This window comes from Myodes glareolus, chromosome 7 (assembly GCF_982192425.1).
Source record: "Myodes glareolus chromosome 7, mMyoGla1.1, whole genome shotgun sequence".
NCBI classification, from domain to species: Eukaryota; Metazoa; Chordata; class Mammalia; order Rodentia; family Cricetidae; genus Myodes; species Myodes glareolus.
Genome location: NC_142032.1, coordinates 101985855 through 102011239, shown reverse-complemented (window position 1 = coordinate 102011239; position 25385 = coordinate 101985855). Strand labels below are relative to the sequence as shown.

At 43.0% G+C, this 25385-nt stretch overlaps 2 protein-coding genes across 2 annotated transcripts in view; one reads left to right on the top strand and one right to left on the bottom strand.

The window, feature by feature from the left end:
* Nucleotides 1–14592, top strand: part of Rrm1 (ribonucleotide reductase catalytic subunit M1) — a 28359-nt gene extending 13767 nt beyond the window's left edge. Inside the window, exons 9-19 of the mRNA XM_048429459.3 lie at nucleotides 703–786; nucleotides 2089–2250; nucleotides 2401–2480; nucleotides 3829–4030; nucleotides 4550–4699; nucleotides 4908–5129; nucleotides 6239–6315; nucleotides 8678–8813; nucleotides 10562–10657; nucleotides 11761–11949; nucleotides 13991–14592. Coding sequence (XP_048285416.1) covers nucleotides 703–786; nucleotides 2089–2250; nucleotides 2401–2480; nucleotides 3829–4030; nucleotides 4550–4699; nucleotides 4908–5129; nucleotides 6239–6315; nucleotides 8678–8813; nucleotides 10562–10657; nucleotides 11761–11949; nucleotides 13991–14179 — 1587 coding nt within the window. The 3' untranslated portion in view covers nucleotides 14180–14592. The remainder of the gene's footprint in view (nucleotides 1–702; nucleotides 787–2088; nucleotides 2251–2400; nucleotides 2481–3828; nucleotides 4031–4549; nucleotides 4700–4907; nucleotides 5130–6238; nucleotides 6316–8677; nucleotides 8814–10561; nucleotides 10658–11760; nucleotides 11950–13990) is intronic.
* Nucleotides 14593–19416: 4824 nt separating this feature from the next.
* Nucleotides 19417–20425, bottom strand: LOC125397359 (olfactory receptor 52E8-like). Its single transcript, XM_087908717.1, is given in 2 exon segments — nucleotides 19417–19456; nucleotides 19458–20425. Coding segments are annotated over 2 exon segments (1008 nt in total).
* Between the last annotated feature and the right edge of the window lie 4960 nt (nucleotides 20426–25385).

Genomic DNA, 25385 nt, shown 5'->3' with positions numbered 1-25385 from the left:
ACTCACAGAGATCCACCTGCCTCTGCCTCCTGAGTGTTGGAATTAAAGACTTCTACCACCTGGCTCTCTAGAATTTTTTTTTTTTAGCTCAGGTTTTAGATTATATATATATATATAAAGCAGCAGTAATTGCAGCCATCATTTATGTGGTTTTGGTTTTTGGAGACAGGGTTTCTCTGTAGTTTTGGAGCCTGTCCTGGAGCTCTCTCTGTAGACCAAGTTGTCCTTGAACTCACAGAGATCCTCCTGCCTCTGCCTTCTGAGTGCTGGGATTAAAGGCGTGTGCCACCAAGTTGTTTTGAATTCTTTAGTGGGGAAAGTGCTATTATTGTATATTTTTCTTTATGTTTTTTTCGTTTAAGGTACTCAAAGTATATTTTTATCTAATGACTTAAAATTTCAGCACTTAAATTTTGCTACCTTGGTTTTGGAAATTTTTGACTTACTATATCTCATTCTAAGTTAGGGTTGTGTTAAAGCAGCTGAACATATAACTTAGTGATATTGTATAAATTCTTGTGCTAGGCATTATGTTTTCACTGCTCAGGTGTGGATGGAGAGCAGGTAAAACTTCATAAAAATCAGTCACTGCTTGAACAGAGGATCCGGAACTGGTTTTTACTTTTGAACTATTTTGGGTTTTCTTTCCTTGTTGAGCCCTGTGTCTTATCCAGATGCCTTTATTCTTGACCTTTCTTTCAGACTAATGGCAATTCGAATGGCCTTGTACCGATGCTGAGAGTATATAATAACACAGCCCGATATGTGGATCAGGGCGGAAACAAGGTATACTTTGTTACTGGCAAGTGCTGGAGATAAGAACTGAAAGTCTTTCGCTATAAAAGTCGGTTCAGTTATATGTTGTTTTACTTTGTTTTTAAAGATTTATTTTATTCTTATTTATGTGATGAGCATGTGTATATCTCTGTGAGCATATACAAGTGGGTTCTCGTAGAGTCCAGAAGAGGACATTGGATTCTTGGGGCTGGAGCTTTAGGTGGTTGTGGACCATCCAGTGTGTGTGTGGGGAACCGAGCTTGAGTCTCTCCAGTGTGCCCCGCCCCCCAATTTTCTAAACACCATGCCTTCTTTTTAAAAGGCAGAATCTTATTTTGTAACATAAGCTGACCTCAGACCTGCTGTGCAGTCTAGGCTGGTCTTGAATATTGTGTGATTTTTTTTATTTTTACTTAATAAAATTAAAGAGACATAGTTGTTTGCTTAATATGTAGTTGAATGGATTTTAATGAAAGTGCATCTAGAATAACTGCCATACACAGTTAGATACAGGGCACTCTGAGTACCCCAGAATGTTTGCTAATGTACTCTTGCATTCAGTCATTGCTAACAGTCTCACCCACACACACTTTATCCTGGCTGTTACTCATCTTTTTATCTAATGAACTTTGACAACTTTCATAAGGTAGATCACCATTTTTTGTTTGTTTGTTTGAGGTGTTCTCGTGTAGCCCTGGCTGGCCCTTAGTTCCTGATTCTCTTTTCTTTCCCTCCCAAGTGCTGAGGTTACAAGAATGTATCATCCAGCCGCTCAGTCTTTCTCCTTAGCTAAGAGCACTGGTTATATTGCTAAAATTAAAGCAATTTGTCGTGGCCTTCATGTGCTGGTCATGGTGTGAAGTGCCCTGCGCTGCGGTGGAGGAGGGAGAGCCTGTGCTTCACAGCCACTTGGAACGATCACTCTTGTTCCAGATGTTCTCTTTTAGCTGCGTGTGCCCATTCCTGCATGCAGGTACCTGTGGCAGCCAGAAGAGGGTGTCAGATCTCCTGGAAGTGGAGTGTGAGCTACTTAATGGGGGTGCTGGGAACTGAACTCTGGTCCTCTGTGAAAGCAACAAATGGTCTTAACTACTGAGCCAGCCTTCTTTCCAACCTCTAAGTTTTCTCTGTGTCAGTTCAGTTCTACTCCTAAAATTTTAAGAAAAATATTAATATTTACTTTAGGGGGTACTTTTACTTATTTCACTGATCATTGTGAAGATGAAAAGAGACATAAAAGTGCTTTGCAAAATATGAAGCTTCTTTGTTTTATTTTGGTTCAGATAAGAATGCTAACTTTCTTACCTTTAGCGTCCTGGGGCATTTGCTATTTACCTGGAGCCTTGGCACTTAGACATCTTTGAGTTCCTTGACTTGAAGAAGAACACAGGGAAGGAAGAGCAGCGAGCCCGGGATCTCTTCTTTGCCCTTTGGATTCCGGACCTCTTTATGAAGCGAGTGGAGACTAACCAGGTGAGAGGGCTGGCACCTGTGTGCACAGCTTTGGGCCCCAGAATTATTACTTTTATACTCGATGTCCATGAAAGCCCATTTCTTGGAGTGTTGTAATGGGCTGTGGCTGGCTGTATGACATTTCTCATAGCTGAAATTACTTCTTTGTAGGACTGGTCATTGATGTGTCCAAATGAGTGTCCTGGTCTGGATGAGGTTTGGGGAGAGGAATTTGAGAAGTTATATGAAAGGTATGAGAAAAATATTAATGTTATAATTGAGCCATGGTTTCTCTTTCTCAGGGTATCCAGATATCAAGAAGTGTTTATGGTGGGCTAACACCGAAACTCTTAAGAGCATTTGCCTACCCTGTTATGAGGCACCGAGTTTGAGCCCTACTATTGGATAAAGAGAAAAATATTTAATAATTAGTTCATTTCTAGAAATCTTTGAAAGAGTCTAGAAGAAAGTGTAATTGTTAATTTAGTTTTGTTTGATGTTTCTTGACTTTTTCACCAAAATTATTGTTTATCTTAAAATTTGAGTGCTTTTAATTTTTTTAATTGATCCTTATAAAAACTGAAATTAAAGACTAGCTGAGTCATTTTATAGCATAGTACTTTTTAAAAAATTACATTTATGTAATTATTTTGGGATTGGGGCCCCAAGTGTACCGCAGTGCATATGTGGAGGTCACAGTACACTCTGCAGGAGCTGGTTCTCTCCTTCCACTGGATGATCCCCAGGGTCAAACTCAGGTTCTCAGATTTGTCAGCAAGTGCCCTTACTGAGCCATCTCCCTGGCCCAGTATAGTACTTTTGATAATATAAAATACAAGTAACTAGGACACACATGTTGATAATTCATTAAAATTAGCACGTAGTGAATTTTGTTTTTGTTTCTTTGAAGCGGAATGACAGCTTTGCTATAGTTTGAGAAAAACAGCAGGCAGTCAGACTGAACAGCTGGCTGTCAGACTGAACAGCAGCTGCAGGGAGGAAAATTAACTGGCTGTCAGACTAAACAGCAGCAGCTCAGGTGGGTGAGAGGAGAGAGAGCTAGGCCTTTTAAAGTTAGGGTCCAAGAAAGTAGGCAGCTTCAGACTCTCAGGGAAAGCATGCCCAGGCCAAGCCAGAGTTTGAAGGAAAAACAGGCAGTGTAAGCAGTGCCATGGCTTTGATAATGGCTCTTGTTCCTTTTTATTTTCATAAGTGCTATTGATTTGGTGGGGTCATTTGAAGGAATCTAAAGCTGCCTGGTTTTCTGGTGGTCTCAGCAGATAAAAAATGAATTTCAGGGTTGGAGGAATGGTTCAGTAGTTAAGAGTGTTCATGCAGTCTTGAGGCCCTGCTTTGGATCTCAGCCCCCAGATAACAAGCCAGGCATCCTGAAAATACACATTAGTCCAGCTCTGGCTTCCATGTGCCCTCACACACACCTACACAGGCACACATAAAGAAATAAATAGAACCAGCCTTTTAAGAACGATGAATATCACTCCCTTTGTCCTCTTCAGTAAAGCTTTGAGAATCTACATAACTTTATATTTTCATGTATTCTTCCTAGGGTATAAATGTTGGAATAATTCTGTCTTTCAGTTACGAGAAGCAGGGTCGTGTCCGCAAAGTTGTGAAAGCTCAGCAGCTTTGGTATGCCATCATTGAGTCTCAGACAGAGACAGGCACCCCGTACATGCTCTACAAAGATTCCTGTAATCGGAAGAGCAACCAGCAGAACCTGGGCACCATCAAATGCAGCAACCTGTGTACAGAAATAGTAGAGTATACCAGCAAAGATGAGGTAGGCAGAGACGCTGCCGCATCCTGAGGGAACTGTAGAGGTAGTTACTAACTGTGACTCCCTCACTTGGATTCAGTTGAGGTGGTTGAAGGAAATTTTGTTCCCCAGCACTGAAAAAAAATAGAAAAAGAAAAACAAAACCCAGAAACTAAACTAAACTGTATTTTAAAAATAAGAATTTAGCTACCTGGGAGAATGGGGAACGGCATACATCAGAGAGTTAAGAACATTCCAGCATTCTGACCAGTCAACTCCCTGTGTAGCTGATGGTGGTAGGTCAGAAATACACTGAGAAGTGATGAGGAGACCCCAATTTTAGGGGTTGGGATTTAGCTTAGTTGTAAAGAGATTACCCAGCAAAGACTGATAAATTCCTTGAGTTTGGTTCTCAGCACTGGTGTTGGGGTTGGTTGTCAGTGTTCACATCTGATAGTTCTGAAGGCTGTGGTTCATATCTGATCTCATTGATACAAAGAGAAGAAACTAAAAGTATGTGATTCTGAATCCTTTATATTGCAGGTTGCAGTTTGTAACTTGGCTTCTCTGGCCCTGAATATGTATGTCACTCCAGAACATACATATGACTTTGAGAAACTGGCTGAAGTCACTAAAGTCATTGTCCGAAATTTGAATAAGATAATTGATATAAACTACTACCCTATTCCAGAGGTATGGTTACATTTCCCTGCTTGTTGGTAGTTATTGAATCCAAGGTGGAGGACATTTGTCTTGGTCTGCAAGCTCTTGTTTAAATGGAACTTGGAATGGTGTGAGAGAATGGAAAGGAAGAGGTCATGTGTATCAGTGATGTAGGATGTCACCTTTTGTGTTCAGTGATGTTTTCTTTTCTTTTTTCCCCAAATCTTTTCACACAAAGGCACACTTATCAAATAAACGCCATCGGCCCATTGGAATTGGGGTACAAGGTCTAGCAGATGCTTTCATCCTGATGAGGTACCCCTTTGAAAGCCCAGAAGCCCAGTTATTGAATAAGCAAATCTTTGAAACTATTTATTATGGAGCTTTGGAAGCCAGCTGTGACCTAGCCAAGGAATGTGGACCCTATGAAACGTATGAGGGCTCTCCAGTCAGCAAAGGAGTAAGTATACAGTTGAGATTTCCCTTTGCCTGTGAGTACCAGTAATGGGCTGAATAATGGCCCCTCCTCAGAGGATGGAGCCCGGGAGAGTGCGTTTGTTCGCAGAATGGCCTTTACAGGTGTAGTTTAGGACCTCGAGATGGGGTTGTTTTGGATTATTGAGGCCTGGATGTGTTCAGGTGGACGCTAAATCCAGCAATCAATGTTCTGCAAGAGACACTGGGACATTTATGATGTTTCCCAGGTCCTGTCCACACTCAAATAGAAGACATGGATTATCCATGACTTGTGACCCTCTGGGGAGCCATCTTAGCATTCTGTTTTCCATGCTGCCCTTGTCATCAGTATAGTATGTCTTTCTTCTATATAAAGTTTCAGTTTTTACATTTCTTCTGATACTCAGAAAGTCTAGTGTATAGTTATTTGAAATTTGATATTCTTAGCCATGTATGCAGATCAGAGAGAGAGAGAGAGAGAGAGAGAGAGAGAGAGAATGTTTTATAAAAGAAATGTATCTTTTTTTCCTTTGGTTTTTCAAGACAGGGTTTCTCTGTAGTTTTTGGAGCCTGTCCTGTAACTCGCTCTGTAGACCAGGCTGGCCTCGAACTCACAGAGATCCGCCTGTCTCTGCTTCCCGAATGTTGGGATTAAAGGCCTGTGCCCCCACCACCTGGCTAGGAATGTATCTCTTAAACCATCTCATGAATGTTAAGATTTCCTGGCTTGCAGATCTGCAGGAATGTGGTGAGACAAGGTCCCAGGCTGCTTCTGATCAATAATGCTTCATGGAACTTTGTCTAGGAGATTCACTGGAGCTGATAGTCTTCCCCCCCACCCCCCCAGACAGGGTTTCTCTGTAGTCCTGACTGTCCTGGAACTTATTTTGTAGACCAGCAGGCTGGCCTTGAACTCACTCTACCTGTCTCTGCCTCCTGAGTGCTGGGATCAATGGTGTGTGCCACCAGCCACCACCACTCAGCCAAGGAGCTGATATTTCTTAATGTGTTGACTGCTGGGATGTGGTAGTTACCCTTCTTTAAAAAAAAAAAAATTCAGTCATTGTTTTAAATTGCCTTAGAGTAACGTCATAAACTTGGGTTATTTCTTAGATCCTTCAGTATGATATGTGGGGTGTTACTCCTACAGACCTGTGGGACTGGGAGCTTCTCAAGGAGAAGATTGCAAAGTAAGTAAAGATGTATAAAGTAGCATGGGAGCCAGGAGGCTGGGGCTCTCCGGCTCTTCAGGAGTTAGATATGCTGTTGTAACTTTGAATCAGGGCTGTGACCTAGCTCACAGAAATGGCTTTAAGGGTAAATACAAGAAAATAGTCATGTGAGAGTTGCTTGGCACAGTGAATGCCTTTCAGCACACAGTAGGCATCTCAGGAGTTGATGTTGTTTGAGGAGCTCAACACCTCTGCTAGCTAATTTCTTGTTTTGTTATAACTTTTAGTTTTTTCAAGACATGGTGTCTCTATGTAGCCCAGGCTGACCTTAAACTCACAGAGATCCATCTGCCTCTGCGTCTAGAGTGTTGGGATTAAAGGTGTGTGCCAACCACTACCTGGCCCAAATAGGTCTACTTTAATTTTTTTTTTTTTTTTTTACTTTTTTAATTCACTGAACTTATAAATAGTTTGGAGATTTTTTGTTTTGGTTTGGTTTTTGTTTACATTTTTAATAGAAACTCACTCCACATTTCAGACTGACTGCAAACATACAGACCCCCATACCCTATCCTAAATACAGAAGTAAAATAAAACTGTTCGTTATGCTGTCAGCTGCTTGCGCCACAAAACAAACAGAAACCTGGTGTATTCCTTTCCCCAGAGATAAGCCTTATTTATTGTTGATGTGTTTTTCTAGACCTCTTTCAAACACATACAGGTTGGTTATATAAATGTAATTAGAAATTGAGAGATTCTGAGAGTTGGTTTAGAGATCTTCTAGTGAAAGTAGATCTTCTAAATGTTTTCAACAATTACAGATGATTCCATAGTTGGGATCTAGCAAGTATGACCATAGTGATCTCCTGTCTGTGAGCATAATACTGGGATTTACAGGCGAGGAGGTGAAGACATGAGAAGACTGGTGGTTTGCTTCATGCCTTACGTCTAGAAAGTGACAGTGAGATTGCAGATGTCCCCCCCAGGACCTGCTCAGTGCTGAGCACCATATGGCCCAACAGGTAGAATGTAGGAAGGATAGGCTGTCTGTGTTAGAGGAACATAAGTAATACAGGCAGTGCAGACAGGATGTGCAATGGTGGGAGTCACTGGGAATGCTTGAAGAACAAGTATTTGTTTTGACATTTATGTTTGTTGCCCACCTGGGCAGGAAAGTGCCATGGAGGTTGATCTATACATTTTTTAATGTTTATTTATTGTGTATATGTGTGTGTGTGTAACATGAGGGCCGGCTTGTTGGGGTATCTGTTCCCGCCTGGTACCCCACAGCTGTTAGGTCCCAAAGAAAATCAACCACACAGAGATCTCCATAAGTTATAAAGCTGATTGGCCCTTAGCTCTAGCTACTTATTAGCTCTTATAACTTTTGTTACCCCGTTAGCCTTATCTACGTTAGTCACACGGCTCACTACCTTTCTCAGCTGGGCAGGTTACATGCTGCCTCTTCGGTGGTCTGTGCAGGAATGGCAAAGGGAGCTTCCTGCTTCCCAGAATACTCCCAGTCTCTTTGCTCCACCCCTACTTCCTGTCTGGCTTTCCCGCCTATACTGCCTGCCTGGCCAATCAGCGTTTTATTAAAATACATGATTGACAGAATACAGATAATTCTCCCACACCATGTGTATGCATACATGTATGTTGGTGCATGCTTAGAGGTCAGAGAACAGCCTGAAGGAGTTGGTTCTCTCTTACTATGTGCGTTCTGTATGTTGAACTCAGGTAATCAGGGTTGTTGGCAGATGCCTTTATCCCCCCGAGCCATTTTATAGGCCCGGGAGTTGGTATCTTAGGCTAAACTATGGAGATTTCTAAGAATGTTAAATAGTGTGTTCTTTAAATATTCTTGGCACTAAAAAGTGAAAAATTAATTTTTTTAGAAACTTGTAATTGGTAGTAGGGGACATTTAGATTTCCTCTGAGTATAATTTCTCCCTTTCCACAGGATAGCGGAGAGTTGTAGTGATACATGACTAGTCCTGACCACTTCCCAACATGGCTTTGTGAAGGGGCCACTGATCATTAAGGCACGTGGTAAAGATGCATGGGATTGAATGAATGTGCCATGATCCAGATGGACTCAGGACTGAGTTCAGTTTGCCTGGGCAAAATAGTACGTTGAGTACTGTTTGTGACCCGAGTGCCCCAGAACAAGTGGCGTAAGTGAGGACTTCGTAAGGCTTGCTAGCAGTTACACTGGCTCTGGTTCTATTGTGACCTGTACTCCTGTAGTTTGAAGTCAGTTTGTGAGTTGCATGCCTCTGGTGGTATGCTCAGCCTCTGTCTGCTGCAGTGTTGGAGAGTAGCTGCCTTGGCAGACTTTGTCTTTAGCACTAACCTCTAATAATCTTTTTCTTTTAAGGTATGGTATAAGGAACAGTTTACTTATTGCCCCAATGCCTACTGCTTCAACTGCTCAGATTCTGGGGAATAATGAGTCCATTGAGCCTTACACCAGTAACATCTACACGCGCAGGGTCTTGTCAGGAGAATTTCAGGTGAGACCTTTACAACCAGGTTTATAGGAGTTCTTCTGAATGCCGAGAGTAAAAACTTACTTGTCAACTGCTTGAGCAACCAGTGACCAGAGCTACAGTATGAACGTAGCTGTTTTGGTTTTTGTCTGAGACAGACTCACGTTGCCCTAGCTGGCCTCGAGCTGCCACGCAGCTGAGGGTGACCTCGAGCGGCTCCTTCTTTCCCCTCTTCTCAGCTGCTGGGATTTCAGGTGCTCACCACCATGCCTGTCATGAGTAGACTAATGCCTAATTCTTTGTTTCTGTTTTTTGAGAAGTCTCACTATGTAGATCAGTCTGCCATCTGAGTACTTGAATTATAGGTATATGCATTCCATGCATGTTTCATATATGCTACCTCTCATGCTTTATAGTTGGGATATTAAAGGTGCCCATAGAAATGTCATTACTCAGGTATGATGGCTGTGTTTATAATCCTAGCACTTGGGAAACTGAGGTAGGGGGCACTCTAGTTTTAGGTTAGCCTAGGCTACATAACATTCTTCCTCTCCCCCCACCCCTCCATCCTATTTTTTACTCTATCATTTTAGAGTAGTTCTCAGGTCAAGATTGGTGGTTATGCTTTTAATTCTAGCACTTAGGAGGTGGAGAGAATCAGAAGTTCAAGGTCATCCTTGATTACAAATAGCCAGTTCCTGGGTAGTTTGAGCTGCCTGAGACGTAGTTTTAAGCAAAGAGGTGGGAGAATGCATGGTTTTCAGACACGGTTACCAATGACAATATCTGTTGGTGAGATCAGTGTTGTTTTGTAAATTCCCAGGTAATTCTTTGTGCTGCAAGGTTGAAAAAAGGTTTCTAGATGTCTTGAAATAAGTTTTGTTTATATAGGGGCATTACATTTCTAGTTATTTTGCTGAAGTTTTTATTGTGTGATCATTTAAGAAAACCAAAGAAGAATCAGTTTATATAAACTTTCTTGGCTTAGACAATGTTATTTCTTTCCTTCTTTGCAAATGCTGTAGTTTTTCTTAAGCTTTTAAAAAACATTTTTTGGGGAGGGGCAGGCCAGAATGCACACGGACAGAGGACAGCTGGTTCTGTCCTTCTTTCATAGGAGTTCCAGGGAGAAACTCAGGTTGTCAGGTTTGGTGGTACATAGCCTTTATTGGCTGAGCCACTTAAGATTTGTTAATTATGTGCATGTGTGTCAGTGGGAATGTGCATGTATACCTGCAGGTACCATTAGAGTCCAAGGACATGTGCTGAGGACCCAAGCTTGGTTCTCAGCACCCACACTGGATGGCTTGCAACCTCCTGTTATTCCAGCTTTAGGGGATTTCATTTGTCTGGCCTTTATGTGTACACATACAATCAAAACCTTCAAAAAATTTTAGTTTAGTAAAATAGAGTTTACAAAAATCCAAGACAAATACCGTGATGATCTGATGTATCTGATGTATATGTGTGTGGTACATGCATGTGTGTATAAATTGTAGAATGGTTGCTACAATATATTGTTTCTTTAGTGATAGATGTCAAGACCCGTGAAGGGATGTAGCTTTGTGTGGTGAAATGATCCTCTTGGTTTTGTTAAAAAAACAAAACAAAACAACAAAAAAAACCCCCAAGAAACCAGAATGCAGTGGAGTTTATTAGGGGGTCTAATAAGTAATTCAACTGTCTTACTTTGAGCTCCAACTAAGCCTGGGGTCCTTTCTAGGCCCTGCCAGTGTTATTTCATTTCTTGACGTCTTTTGTTTTCTCATCAGATTGTGAATCCTCACTTACTGAAAGATCTTACTGAACGGGGCTTATGGAATGAAGAGATGAAAAACCAGATTATTGCATGCAATGGCTCCATCCAGGTACAGGCTTGAAATGACGTGTGCTTTCTAAGCTGAACATGTGGTACCATCTCCTTTCTCCCAGACAGTACGGTCCACACAGGCTGTTTTAATGTATCTGCATTTCTGCATTGTTATACTAGTTTTATACACATCTTTACATAGTGTTTCTCCAATAAAACATTAGTTCCTGATTATTCTGCACAATTGGGGAGCTTTTAAAATCTTGAAGCTTGGGTTGCATTTATTGCCAAGTAAATAAGAATGTCAGGTAGTTGGAATTCGTCCTACAGATTTCTTAAAATCCTGAAATTTGAGTTAAACTTAAAAAAATATGGGGGACTGAGACCAGCAGACTCGAAGGTACTCAGGTAGTGCTTAACAATAAAGTGATTTCATTTGTGTAGATGGCCTTGGCTAAACACGCCAGCTTGGCAATACCCCCTCCAGCTCTCAGATTCTCATGGCAGAAACTGTCGTACCAGCTAGGTGTGTATTTCAATTCAGTCAGTTGTAGGCCTAAGAAAATCACTTGGTCTCTAAGTGCAATCTGCAGCGTTCGGACTTCTTTAAAGTAGTTTATCTTACTGCTTCCTTGGTTTGTGTGTCTTGAAAGCCCCGATTACTTGTGTTTCTGCTGTATATTAGCTTAACTCTTATTTTTTCTACCCTCTTTCTTTTCTTCCTTCCTTCCTTTCTTTCTTTTCTTCCCTCAGGGTTTCTCTGTGTAACCCTGGCTGTTCTGGAACCTGCTCTGTAGACCAGGCTGGTCTGGAACTCACAAAGATCCACTTGCCTCTGCTTCCCAGCATGCACCACCACTACCCAGTCCCATTTCTTTCTTAAATACATTTAAAACAATAACTATTTTGTCCATAAGCCAGCTCATTTTTAAATCACTACATCAAATTTATATTTGGTTGATTAAATGAGATTTTATTGACTTTCTAAGCAGGGGATAAGCAGTTTGGGCAAACTTGCTAAAACCATTAAGATATGAACTGCATTGCGGTGTCAGATCTGCAAGGACACCAAAGCAAACATCAGAGCAAGCATTGTTAGCCTGTTTGTTATATTGCTTTCTTTAATTGGAATTACAACAACATATGGTTTTCCTTTCCCAGAGCATACCAGAAATTCCTGATGACCTGAAGCAGCTCTATAAGACTGTGTGGGAAATCTCTCAGAAGACTGTTCTCAAGATGGCCGCCGAGAGAGGCGCTTTCATCGATCAAAGCCAGTCTTTAAACATCCACATTGCTGAGCCCAACTATGGCAAGCTCACAAGTATGCACTTCTACGGCTGGAAGCAGGTTGGTTGAGCAGTCTGAGCGGGCTTTGCCAGCTTGGGATATTGGGGGATGGGAATAGTTTCTGCTCTAGTTACCTTTTACATATTGCTATTTGTAGGTTTTTTCACTTCAAGTCCAAATGTGTTAAACCCGAGTAACCACTCATCACTGTGCCAGATCAGACTTTCACATTGGGTTTTCTTGTTCCTGTTCAGCTGTTGTGAGCTGCCTGATAATGGGAACTGGGAGCTGAGCACTCAGGTCCTCTAGAAGGGAGGAAGTGTCCTTAAACTACGGAGTCATCATCCTGTCTTTGTCTTATATATTCTTAGTCTTTAAGAATTTCATACAATGTAGTTTGATCATTCATAATCACCTTTAACTACTCCCAGATCCACCCAACTTCCACAACTTAATGTTCTCTGTCTCCTTTTTCCTTTTCTTTTTTTCTTTCTTTCTTTTTTTTTTTTTTTTTGTCTCTTCAAGACAGGGTTTTTCTTAGCCTATCCTGGAACTTGCACTGTAGACCAGGCTGGCCTTGAACCCAGGGAGATCTGCCTGTCTCTGCCTCCCAAGTGCTGGGTTGAAAGTGTGTGCCACCACACCTGGCCCTCTTTCTCTTGTTTCTAAATAGCCCACCAACTCCCGTTTGTATTGTCCATCACTTCTGGATGGGGGAACATCCACTGGGGTGTTGACTTTCTCTCCCCAAGAAACTCCTCAGTTAGTACTGGACCTATGGACTCCTTGTTAGGACACTGTTTTCTCCAGTTGTCTGTCTCTTACTTTTGTTAAGCCTTCCTTTCTCTTCCACTGCCCTCTTCTCTACTGACCTCTGTTACAGACCATCTTGTGTGCTGTTGACTTTTCCAGAGTAGCCTTGCACTGTCAATCCACTAATTCAGAAGCACCCGTAACAGTGGGTGCTTTATCCGGAGTGTGTGAGCCAGGTTACACTGTTGCCAACTGCAAAGTGCTGGAATTCTGTTCTGCTCTATATTCTTATGCCTTGACATGAGAGAACCCTTCTATGGAATTACAGATGACTCTCTTGTAGTAGGATGATGTTAAGCTCTTTGGACTCTTTTGTGGGGGCTGCTACCCAGCTCCCAAATGAATCACACAAGGAGACGTCTAGCCTTAGCTTGATTTGTTTCTTGCCTGCTTTTCTTAATTTATATTATCCCTTCTACCTTTTGCCCCTGGGCTTTCCCATTCTCTAACTTCTGTAAATCTTACTCTTACACTGTGGAGTACTGTGTAGAGCTGGATGACTGTGTATTTCTTCATCTCTGGCTACTTCTCCCCACCCTTTCTCCCAGTTTTCTCCTTCTATATATTTCTATGCCTGCCAGCCCACCTATCCTTTCTCCTGCCTCACTATTGACTATTAAGATCTTTATTAGACCATCAGGTGATCTAGACAGGTAAAGAGTCACAACTACCTTGCTGTCTCTCAGGACTGGAGGGGGAGCAGGAGGGAAGTGGGAGGAGAGGAAGTGGAAATTTTGATTGGTATTATTTATAAAGTAATAAATTAAAAAAAACGAGTCACAGCTTCATAGAATCAAACAAATGCAACATAAACAACAGTAACACACCTTAGCATAATATTCTCAATACTCTCATTTACTGTGCTGTTGTCCGCTCCTGGGATCAGGATGACCTTTGTGAAGTTTTGATAGTCTTTTCTTCCACCGAGACCATCTCATCCCCCAGAATGGTTGCAGTTCAAGGCAGTAGCGTTGTTTTGTACAAACCTGGAAGTAATACATATAAAAGTAAATACAACTGAACAAAAATATTTGACATTCCAAGAAGCAATCCTCTTTTAGGGACAAAAATTCTAAGGTTTAGCTATCTATTTAAGCATTTTTCAGAATGTTACATGGAATAGATAAAATTACAAGTTTAAAAAAAGTTTAAGTTGATTTATAGGAATATATTTAAAGGTCTCAAAAATTAGTTTTGTAACTGATCACATGAGAATTGTTTTGAACAAAGATCTTGACTCTTCTGTCCTGGAATTCTTCCTAATAGCTGTGGCTGTGTTTCCTTGTAGGGATTGAAGACCGGCATGTACTATTTAAGAACGAGGCCTGCAGCCAATCCAATCCAGTTCACTCTGAACAAGGAAAAGCTGAAGGACAGGGAGAAGGCGTTGAAGGAGGAAGAAGAGAAGGAGCGGAACACAGCAGCCATGGTGTGCTCTTTGGAGAACAGAGAGGAGTGCCTGATGTGTGGGTCCTGAGCAGAGGCCTAGGAGAGACCAGCTCTGCCATAGCAGACTTCTGAGCATAGATAGGCATAGTGGGTTTGCTTGATTACAGGAAGGCTTTGCTGGACCTTACTGCCAGGAAAGGAGTCCTTGATTCGCAGTACTGTTTCTTCATAGTGTAAAATCATTTTTTAACAAAAACAAAGCCAAAAAACCAAACCCAGCTTTGATATTAGAATTCAAAGTTGAAGTTTCGAGAATGCAGAAGAGGCTTCTTGGAGATGGACAAGAGACTTAGTAAGTCTCATCATCCTCCAGCATTCATTTGGACAAAGACCTCTTCGACTGATTTCCTAGAAATAAAACAAAGCAATTACTCATCTGCTCTAGACCTTGTCTAGATGAGGTTCTATAGGTCATTTTGAAATAAAAACATTTCTGACTGATTCTGCGGTGGTACAATTGTCATCTATTATCAACAAAGGTCATTTTGGGAAAAATAAAACCATTTTCTGTTTAGAGTTCAGAGGCAAAATTTTAAAGACATTGATTAGACTTTATAGAAATCTGATGTTACTGTATGCTCTTCCCTGCCCTGTGATGAAAGATCTAGCTATAACATAAATTATAACATAAAATTGACAGCTTCCTCCATTTTAAATTTGATTCTGTGGCATTTAGTATATTCACACTGTTGCACAATTATCATCACTAGCCGTTCCCAGAATGTTTTTGTCATCCCAGGCAGAAACTCATACTCATCCTCAGTCTCAGTCCCTGTGACCACTCTCTCTATCTCACTCCAGGGATCGCATGCAGAGAATGCAGTACGTGTCCCTTTGTGTCTTACGTGATCCCTAGGTGCATCGCAGTGTAAACTCTTAGTTCCCCTGTGTGCACACACATGCCCTTCCACTCACCATTGGATGAACTTGGGCTGTTCCTTTTTTTAGCTATCAAGGACAATGACTATCACAAACATCTGTGTACAAGTATCTGTTGAATTCCGTCTTTCAGGTTGGCTTGGTTGGTTCTATACAGCAAAGAATGTTGGACCATCTAATTTTGTGTTGACTTTGAGGAACTATCATATTGACAGTGGCATTATATTTTCATAAAAAGTGCTTAAGGGTTTCCCTCTGTCTTCAGATCCTTATATTCTTACATTTCATATTTTTGTAAGGCCCTTCTCATGATATTATAGGCTGATATGTTCATTAAATCCAGGGTTTATTTTATTTCATTAGTTAATCATTCTCTTTTTTCTCTCATGGAACTTATAATGAATCTACTGCTTCACAATGGTTGATAGTCTGATGTTAGTAATTTATTCATGCATGTTTTCCATCAGCCTTTAATCTGTTTAAGACAGCTGGTTTGTTTTGTTTTGCTTTTTTTGAGACTGGCGCCTCCTGAAGCCTAGCTGGCCCCAGACTGGCTATGTAGCTAAGAGTAACCTTGAATCTATCATCTTGGTCTATGGCTGCTGAGAAGGGGGATTGCAGGTGTGTGGCGCCACGCCTGCTGTGTGCGGTGCTGGGGTCCCTCTCAGGGATTTTTGCATGTTAGCAGGCACCACCTCCAGAGCCACGCCTCTAGCCTGAGGTAGCATTAAATGTCCTGGACCAGTAGGACCACTGTCTTGGTTCCTCGAGGAAGTTTCTGCTTGTTTTCTGTAGCTGGCCTGCCTTGTGGGCTTCCGACACTGAGAATCTAGACTCTGACTTGTAGTGGGCCAGTCTGCAAATCAGATTCTCCAGACTGCTGCTTTGCTTATTGCGGAAGGCCTTAGCCGTGTGTGGTGACTGAAGTCTGTTAGCGTATATTCGGGTTATGTTTGGGTAAATATTTCCTTGGATTTCTAGAGCTGTCCTAGCCGTCCCCATAGGCAGAGTATGGTTGGTTGCCACGAAGGACACCAGTCAGGCGACAGTCTGTTATTTGTGTGTAGAGATCTGTGGTTAGGTCAGTTAACTAGGGAGTTCCTAGACACCAGATCAATGGGAGTACTATAAATGATTATAGTACTTCACCCAGTGTCCAATTTGAATTCTATAAATGGTTATAGTTCTTCACCCAGTGTCCAGGTTTGGTCACGTTTCTAGGTCTGGAGCCCTTTCATGAAGGGGAGACCACATTCCCTTGAGTGAAATCTTTCTTCCTTTTCCTGCTGGCCTTGTACAGGATGATGTGCACTGGGAAGATTACTGGATTTTGACTTTTAACTGCAATATTTTCAGGTAACACCCCAAATCATCATGGTCTATAGGTAGATCTTGCTCAGCTTTGTCTCACAGTCTGAAGAGGATGCCAGAACCACCCTGTGGTTGTTCCTTCAGAATGCCTCATTGTAGCATGCACTCTGCAGCTTACAGAGTCTCCACTTGGTCCTGTGACTACAGTGTGGGGACTGTTGTACCAGGAAGAGAGAAATGTTAGCCACTCAGGGCGGTAAAGCAAAGCCAGTGGCATCCTGGAAGAATGCCAGGCTAGGGTCACCATGGACGTGGAGATTTCTACCCCATCTTCATTCAGATCACCTATTTGGCCTATGTAAAAACCAAGGGAATGACAATGGATTGTTGTAAGTTTAACTGGGTGGTGACTCCAATCAGATTTATTTATTTATTTGTTTGTTTATTTGTTTACTTATTTATTGCTGAACACGTTATCTCCTGTTATGCAGTTACTAGTTTGTTTTGCTTCCCCTCCTTATTCTTAGTAAAGGCAACCAGAAGCAGGTTTGCTTTCAGCTGACAAAAGTAGCAACATACTTCCACTGTCTTTTAAGAGATTTTATTTATTAAATACAGAATCTCTGTGTAGTCCTGGCTCTACTGGAACTTGCTCAGAAGATCAGGCTGGCTTCAAATTCAGAGATCTTCCTGCCTCTGCCTCCAAGTGCTGGGATTTAGGGTATGTGTATATAGTTCAGTTGCCCACAAAGGCCTCCTGTGAGCCTCCTGATGTGAATGCTGAGAACTAAACTTGAGTTCCCTACAAGAGCTCTTAACCACTGAACCATCTCTCCAGTCCCTCATCTTATTCTGAAGGTATATCAGTTCATCAGCTCTGTGTCATAATTTAGTTCCCACATGATTTCAGTCAGCTTTGCCTTCTACAAAACAGAACTGGTACGTTGATGATATCATTGCAGATTGGAGCAGTGTTTGTAACATGGGGAATATGTAGACTGGTCTAGACTTACTGGCATGTCTGTGGGTGGGAGATACAGCTAACAAAACATCAGAGAGATTTCCCAGGATCCCTGTGATGTAAGGTAGAGGATAAACTAAACCACCCCACCTTCCGTGATCGGGGAAAGGGTAGAACAGCTGATGGGCTTCTACCTATTAAATCCCATTGGATTTAGGCAAAATATTCCTCATCTGGTATTAGTCCAGCCTGTTTACTGAGTACCTGGGGAAGCTGTTTTAAATGTGGTCCGAAGCAAGGGAAGTCTCTGCCACAGATCAAGGATGCTGTACAAATTGCTCTGCTGCTGGGGCTGTGGGATCCAGAAGACCCAAACTGATCCTGAGGTCACAGTGCAGACAGGTGCTCACTTCAGCCTTTGGGAGGATGCTGGAGGATTTGGGGGTGAAGTCCTGCCATCCTCTGGATGGATGCATATTCTTTTGAGAAATAGCTTTTGGCTTGGTGGCGAGCCTTAGCAGGGACTGGACATTTAACTGTGGGTTCCCAAGTGGCCTTTTATCATGAATTGTGTATCATGAGTGGGCTGTTGTCTGACTCACCACTCCATAATTTTGAGCACGCCCAGCATTTTGTTATCAAATGGAAGGACTTGACCAAGTACTGAAGGCACAAGAATGTTCCATGAAATAACTCACACTGTGGTCCCTGCACCTGCTCCACTGATTCTCCCTCCCAATCTGCACCCATGAATTCCTAAGGAGTTTCCTATAATCTGCTAACAGAGAAAGATAAGAAAAAAAAATCCAGTTTAGTTTGCAGGAGGTTTTGTGTAGCGTTCATGATAGTCCATTTCTGGGACATACCTAAAAGACATTCATAGATGACAGGAGACTGTAGAAGTCTTAAACTACAGAGTTACTTTATTATTTTATAGAGAGCCTTACTATGTTGCTCAGGCTAGCCTTCAACTCCTGGGATCAAGTGCCCCTGAGACATTACCTCTATACTTGGTTAGGAAGTGTATTTCCATAGATCATACTGCCTTTGAATGACCTGATGTGGGTTTGGGTCAGACCAGGTCCCCAGGTCAGGGCCTAATCTGGTCTTTGCTTAAGATTTGGGCTCTGTAGCAGCACCTTGTCTGTGTATCCAAGGAGACCTCAGGGTTCTGGCCTGGGAGTAAGGCTCATTTGGAGCGTGTAGTGTAGACTCTGGTCTAAGCTGTATTGGTTAGTTTTTGGTTAACAAACTAGGGTCATTTGGAAAGAGGGAAGCTCAACTGAGAAAATGCCTCCATCAGACTGGCCTGTCGACAAGTCTACGGGCATTTTCTTGAGTAATGACTGATGGGGGATGGTCCAGCCTACTGTGGGTGGTGTTGCAAGCTGAGCAAGCCATGGTAAGCAAGCCAGTAAGCAGTGTTCCTCCATGGTCCTTACTCTGCTTTTGTTCCTGCCCTGCTCTCCTCTCTTTGCTGGATGGTAATCTGTCCTGGCCAGATTGCTTTTGATCCTGGTGTTTATCGCAGTAATAGAAACCAAACAGAGAGTGTCAGACCAGAACCCGGAGGAGGTCTGGCCTGACCGTCTTTCAGACTGAGGCTCCTGGATAAGACTTGACCTAATTGTGTGGTCTGAATGACACCCAGGATTGTCTGGCTCTGTGTGCTTGTGTTAGATTTGGGATCTCAGGACTGACAGGACTCTAGAACTTAACCAAGGCTGACACCCTATCTGGTCATGTTGAAATTCATGTCAAGTCTTAGGCTTTATCTAGGAGACACAGGAAGGGCTGGGACTTTGCTTCAGACAGGGGTTCAGGGCAGATTGTGGTCTGTTTGACTTGCTCTGTGTCTCCTAATGAAACTGTAGGCATTCACAAAGAATTTTAACGTTTTCAAGAACTGTGAAGAAGATAAAATGAACCTAGGAGGATAAATACAAGCAGATCTATTTTGGGGATTAGTAACAGAATGTTCTAAGAATTTATCAAGTCACAGCTGCAACAAGAGGCTCCATCGAGCCTGCTCTGAACCCGCCCAGCCTGTTAGTACAGACTGCCTGCTTCCTGTGTGCACAGGCCACGGCCCCAGCCTCTAGCTGATATGCCCTCTAGTCAGGTAACTCCCTCTCCCCTCTCCTGTTCTGTGACCTCTCTGATGTCTTAGGGTGACCGCTTTCCACAGAGCACTTTCTCTATGTGTTGCCGTATCTCCTTAGTTCTCATCCCATAAATGAGAGGATTCAAGGCTCCTGGGAGCAGCAGGTATATGGCACTGAGTAGGTTCTGGACATCTTGAGACACAGTCTTGGCCACTCGAAAGACAATGGAAGTAGAAAGACCAGAAAGATAGATGGTGAGGATGACCAGTAAGTGGGACCCACAAGTGTGCAAGGCCTTGGCTCGGGCTCCCCCAGAAGAGATCCGGAAGGCAGCATAGATGATACGGGTGTAGGAGGTTCCCAATAAGGTCAGGTCAAAGGTCACGGTGACCAACCGCATAGCCAATCCCAACCGATTGTTGAAGGTCAGGTCTCCACAAGCTATGTTCAGCAGTGCAATGTATTCGCAGGTGAAGTGCTGTATCACCGACGTCCTGCAGAACCGAGCTCTGGCAGTTAGTACCACTGGGGACACTGCCACTCCTAGGCTCCGTGTCAGAGCGAAGGTAGCAATCAGGCCCAGTAAATGAGAGGTCATCAGTTCTGTATAGCGGAGTGGGTGACAAATGGCCACGTAGCGATCTAGGGCCATGGCTAAGAGGAGATTGTAGTCCAGAAGGAGCGTAAAGTAGATAAAGAACATTTGTACTAGGCAGCCGCGTAGTGAGATGGGATTGGCGTAGTGCACAAAGCCTTCTAGCATTTTAGGCATCACAGTTGTGCAGGCGCAGATGTTGACAGCCAGGAGCAGGGCAATGAGCATGTACATAGGCTGATGCAGACTTCTCTGGGCCACCACCGTATGAATGACTAAGGCATTGGCAGAAATGATGAACACGTAGAGGAAGGTAAGAGGCAGGACCATAAGGGGTCGCCACTCCTGCAGTCCAGGGAAGCCCACCAGGAGGAAGCTGCTGTAGGAAAAGTTGAAGATACTGGCATTTCCATCGTCACCCATTGACTCTGCTCCTGGGCTGGCACCGCGCGTGAGAATCAGAGGCTGATAGAACAAATGGTTATTTTAGGAGCCTGTGGCTGGCATGATGAAACGCTACCTGTGGTTTGTGTGTGTGTGTGTGTGTGTGTGTGTGTGTTGCTTGGGAGCAGACATGTACACTGCCAGGTGTTTGGGAAACAACACAGATGAATAAGACATTCCTTGTCCTCAGGGATCTCCCGATTTTCTCTGTGTAAAATATAAATGTCTGGGATACATTTATATATGTTTGGGGGATGTTACAGGTGTTTTACTGTTGGATAAAATGTAAGACAGAAAATTAGATGTGGTATATGAGAGGGTGAAAGTGATGTTCGGAGGTAAAACAATGAAAAAATCTTTAGCTAGGAGGACAAGAAAGTATATAAAGGATCTTTGTTCCAAGGAATCTGGGAAGGGCCCAAGTAAGGTTTCAAACTGGGGAGCGGAGTCAGCCAGAAGCAGTGGATTTTCCTGTGTGTTCAAGGTACACTAGGTAGGTCAGAGGAGAGCTGCTGAGGAAACTGCCTTTCTGGGGCCTAAAGCACCAGGCTGCAGAGTCTGGTCCCTTCCTTAGCCTTCTAGACTGGTGGCACAACCTCTTGCCTGGCCTTGTCCTGGGAGCTTGCTTTCCTTCACCAGGGTGAGTCCAGGGAAAGCAAGGCTCGCCAGAGTGCTAAGTGCAGAGCCGCATAGACCTTCCTAGAACTTTGCTTGGGGTGCATGGATGAGGACTAGAAGGGGGTGCACATCCAGGTCGTGCCTCTCTCTGATGTATAGTGTTATATATCAGAAAAGATGTTTCAAACACTTTCAGAAGTTAACTTTAAAAAAAATCTTCACTTGGGAAGCTGGAGAGATGGTTCAGCATTTATTGTTCTTCCAGAGGACCCAGGTTCAGTTCCCAGCACCCACATGATGGCTCCCATCTGCCTATGGCCCCAGTTCTAGGGAATAAAAGTCCTATTCTGAGCTCTGCAGGCCCTTGGCACACACAATGTACAGACATGTATGTGGGGGAGATGCTCGTACACATACAATTAAATAAATAAGTCCAATAAAAAAGTCTTCAGTTTGGTAAGGGTGGTAATGCATGCCTTTAGACCCATAACACAGAAAGCAGATCTCAGCCGGGCAGTGGCGCACACCTTTAATCCCAGCACTCGGGAGGCAGAGGCAGGAAGATCTCTGTGAGTTCGAGGCCAGCCTGGTCTACAAGAGTTCCAGAATAGGCTCCAAAGTTACAGAGAAACCCCGTCTCAAAAAACCAAAAAAAAAAGCAGGACTCTGAGTTTGAGATTAGCCTGATGTAGACAGTGAGTTCCAGGCCAGCCAGGGCTACATAATGAGATAATGAGACCCTGTCAAAGCAGCAGCAACAACAACAACATCTTATCAACAAGGGAACTGAGACAGAAAGGTAAAATCTAGTTCAAGTCACACTAATAAATGAGACTTGGATTTGCACCCAGGCAGTTGGTCCACAATGCACTCTTTTTCACAAGTTCAAGATTCACACTTTGTCTTAGTTTGCCTAGGGTTTTAGAACTGGAAGTCTGGAATCCCCAGAAAATGGCCAGGTGGACCCAGCAGCTAGTCACTTCCCTGCCATAACTACCGCTTCCTCTGAAGAGCGGAGAAGCCCTTGCGAGCTGTGGAGTAGTCAGAAATGCTCTCCTCCCGCTCTGTTAGTGTTTGTGTGGTCATGATAAGACTCGCTCTGAATGCCAGAAGAGGTGTGTCTGTTATCAAATCCTCCTGGGGAGGAGCATCTAGGAGGAGGTGGGTTTGGAACTCCTCCACCCTGGGATGTTTTTCTGAACATTCCAGAACATGGCTTTGGACAGCATATTTTGGAAGATCTATCATTGCTTGGGTTGGGTGAGGACCAAACAACCTTTCTGGCAAAGTGATAAAAATCTGCATAGTTGAGTCTGTAAAAGACTGTAGAGGATGGTGGCAGCAAGTCACGGACAAGGCAAGAAGTGGACACTAAAGGAGGGAAGAAACCGGAGAAGCGGTAGCTCGGAAGACACTGGCAGTGCTATAGTGCTCTTTCCCAGATGTACCAGAGGGTATAGAGTAGAACAAAACAGGCAGGCTGCTCATAAATCTTTAATTTGTTTTACTGTTTGTGTCTTTGGATTCCTCAGATAGATTCCATAAGGAACATCTTAGGCATGGAAGCCAAGTCCGTCAATAAAGACTAAGCAGAATAATGACCCTGCCAAGAAGGGACAAAAGACATGCTGCGGAGGCTGGAGGGCTGCCATTTAACTGGCTAGGAAAGAGCTTAGAAAGCGAAGGAAGAACTTCCTAGGGTCAAACCAATCACACAACAACCAATTAGAGAGAAAGAGAATGATCGATAATGTCAAGGTTTTAAAGCTATAATGATAATATTGGGGTTGCCAAACCCTGAGAAGGGAGGAATTAGATTGAGGTTCTAGAAGGCACAGAAAATGAACTGCATTTGGGTGTTTTAAGCAACTCACAAGCAAAGAGTTTTGTTATTTTTAGTCAATCCTTCACCTGAAGGATTGAGGCTGGGGATGGATGTGTGGGGCGTGAGATAGCATCCCAAGGCACAGCAGAGCGGACAGACAGTGTCCGTGAAAGACTTAAAAGGGAGAGGAGTGGGAATGAGAGCCAGGGGTGAGCAGGCAGAAACTGCAGGAGGCTTCGTGGTGTATGAACTTGCAGACGAACAGGATAAGATAAACAACTCTAAACTGTCCTTGAAGGATTAATGTGAAGAGCAGCCATGGCTGAACAGACTGCAGACATCACGTGATTCCTTAAGAGGTGATATAACCTCTGCAGCACAAAAAATGCTCATCCCATCCCCACAAAGCATGTGGTTAGTGTGGCCGTGTTCTAGGAGAGATGGTGGTTCTCTCTCTGGCCTCAGGGCATCGTCCATGTCTCCCTCTGTTCCCCCAGCTTATGAAAAGTCAACTAACTGTGTTATCAGAGAAGGTAAGCTTTTCCTCCCCTAGATCCCAATCTCCCTTCTTCCTTTCCAAGCTGAGTCCTTGGCATGCCTTTCACACGGCGCAGTCCCTGACATGTTTATCTACCTCCTTACTAGACCAGAGGCATTTCTAGTGGGGAGATCTAGTGGGGAGATCATTTGTCTCTGTGAGTGCCCAGCACAGAGCCGTCTACAGAACAGAGTATTTACAAAGTGTGTTGTGGGAACTGATGAGCGTACAAAGGGATTAAACTTGAAGGAGTTCTTTGAGGCTGAATGAATGAATGAAAATCAAACCTTCCCGGTTCAAAGATTTCAAGCGAGTTTTCTAGTCTCACCCAGCAAGAGAACCAGACTTCAGCTCTTGGTCTTACCTTGGCATCCTTGTGCCCTCATGAGGCGGCACCGGAAACGTCTGAGCTGGTCTCTCAGCAGCAATAAAAGAGGGTTTATTACGTGGCAATACTGTGTCAGGTATTTATCATATAGTGCATCCTTCCCCATGACAACATCAAGAGATTAACACTTGTTTATATTAACCTATAGGTGAATATGCTGAGGTGGAGAGAACCGAACTAGCATTCTTAATGTACTGCAGGCATTAAGTTCTGGGATTGAAATGCAAACATAAGTTTGCCAAAGGTAAAAGGTAAAGTTGGTTCCAAACTCAGGTTTACCTGCCTCCAAATTTCCCATAATTCCTTGTCCTGCCTGCAAATAGTCTCCAAGTGTGTCACTTACCGGGCCTTGATTTAAAGTCTGTAGACATAAGGTGTGTGATCAGTGCCCAGTTCCAAGGCACTGATCTGTGAGTCTGCGGTGGCGTGGGTAATTATACTTGGGACCCGTGGGAGCAGGGACTTGAAGGAGGGAACAAGGAGAAACCCAGATGAATCTGTTCCTCTTCATTCTGTTATTATTTCAGTGGTTACTTTAGTATTTATTGTTGTTGTTTTTTTATAGGATTATTTTAAACACTCCCTCCCAACACACACCAACTACTTTGTACTGTGTTATGAAGCATCTTCATTTTGTACTTGAAGTGCTCAAGTTCCTTTTGAGGAAAGGAAAGCTTCAGTTTAATATATATTATAAGAAATAGTTGCTTGGGACTGGAGAGATGGCTCAGCAGTTAACCCTGCTGCTCTTGCAGAGAAGAACTAGGGTTCAGTATCAGCACCCTCATCAGGTGACTTACCACCGTCTGTACCTCCAGTCCCAGAGACCAATACCCTCGGTCACTTCCCCACACATGTGCTGTGTGTATATGTGTGTGTATGTGTGTGTGTGTGTGTGTGTGTGTGTGTGTGTATATACACATACATATACATGTAAGTACACATACATAAAATAAAAATAAAAAAATAAACAAATATTTTTTAAAAAGAGATGATTACTTCCAAATAAATTTTTTGGTATTTTTCTAAGAATCTCAGTCTTAATGCTTCTGAATAGTACTTCCAATCAATGGCTTTTTTTAAAAATTAATCTTATAGCTTGGCAATAGTGTCACACACCTTTAACAGCACCCAGGAGGCAGTGTCAGACAAGATCTTTGTGAGTTCGAGGCCAGCCTGGCCTACAGAATGAGTTCCAGGACAATTAGGGCTACACAGAGAAACCCTGTGTGTGTGAAAAACTAAAATCAAGAGGAAAATGTAGAGCTCAGTAAAATCAACTAAAAAAGAAAAATCAAAGTCAAAACAAACAAAGAAAAAGAATTAGTTTTATTTTACATGTTTGAGTGTTTGCCTGCATGTATGTCTGTGCACCATGTGTGTGCAGTGCATACAGAGGCCAGAAGAGGGCGTTAGGTCCTCTGGAGCTGTAGTTACAGATGTTTGTGAGCCATCATATGAATGCTGGGAACTGGACTTAGGTCTTCTGCAAGCATAGCCAGTGTTCACTCTTAACTGCTGAGCCGTCTCTCCAACCCCACAGAGGCTTTTCTTATGTTTCTAAAAAGAT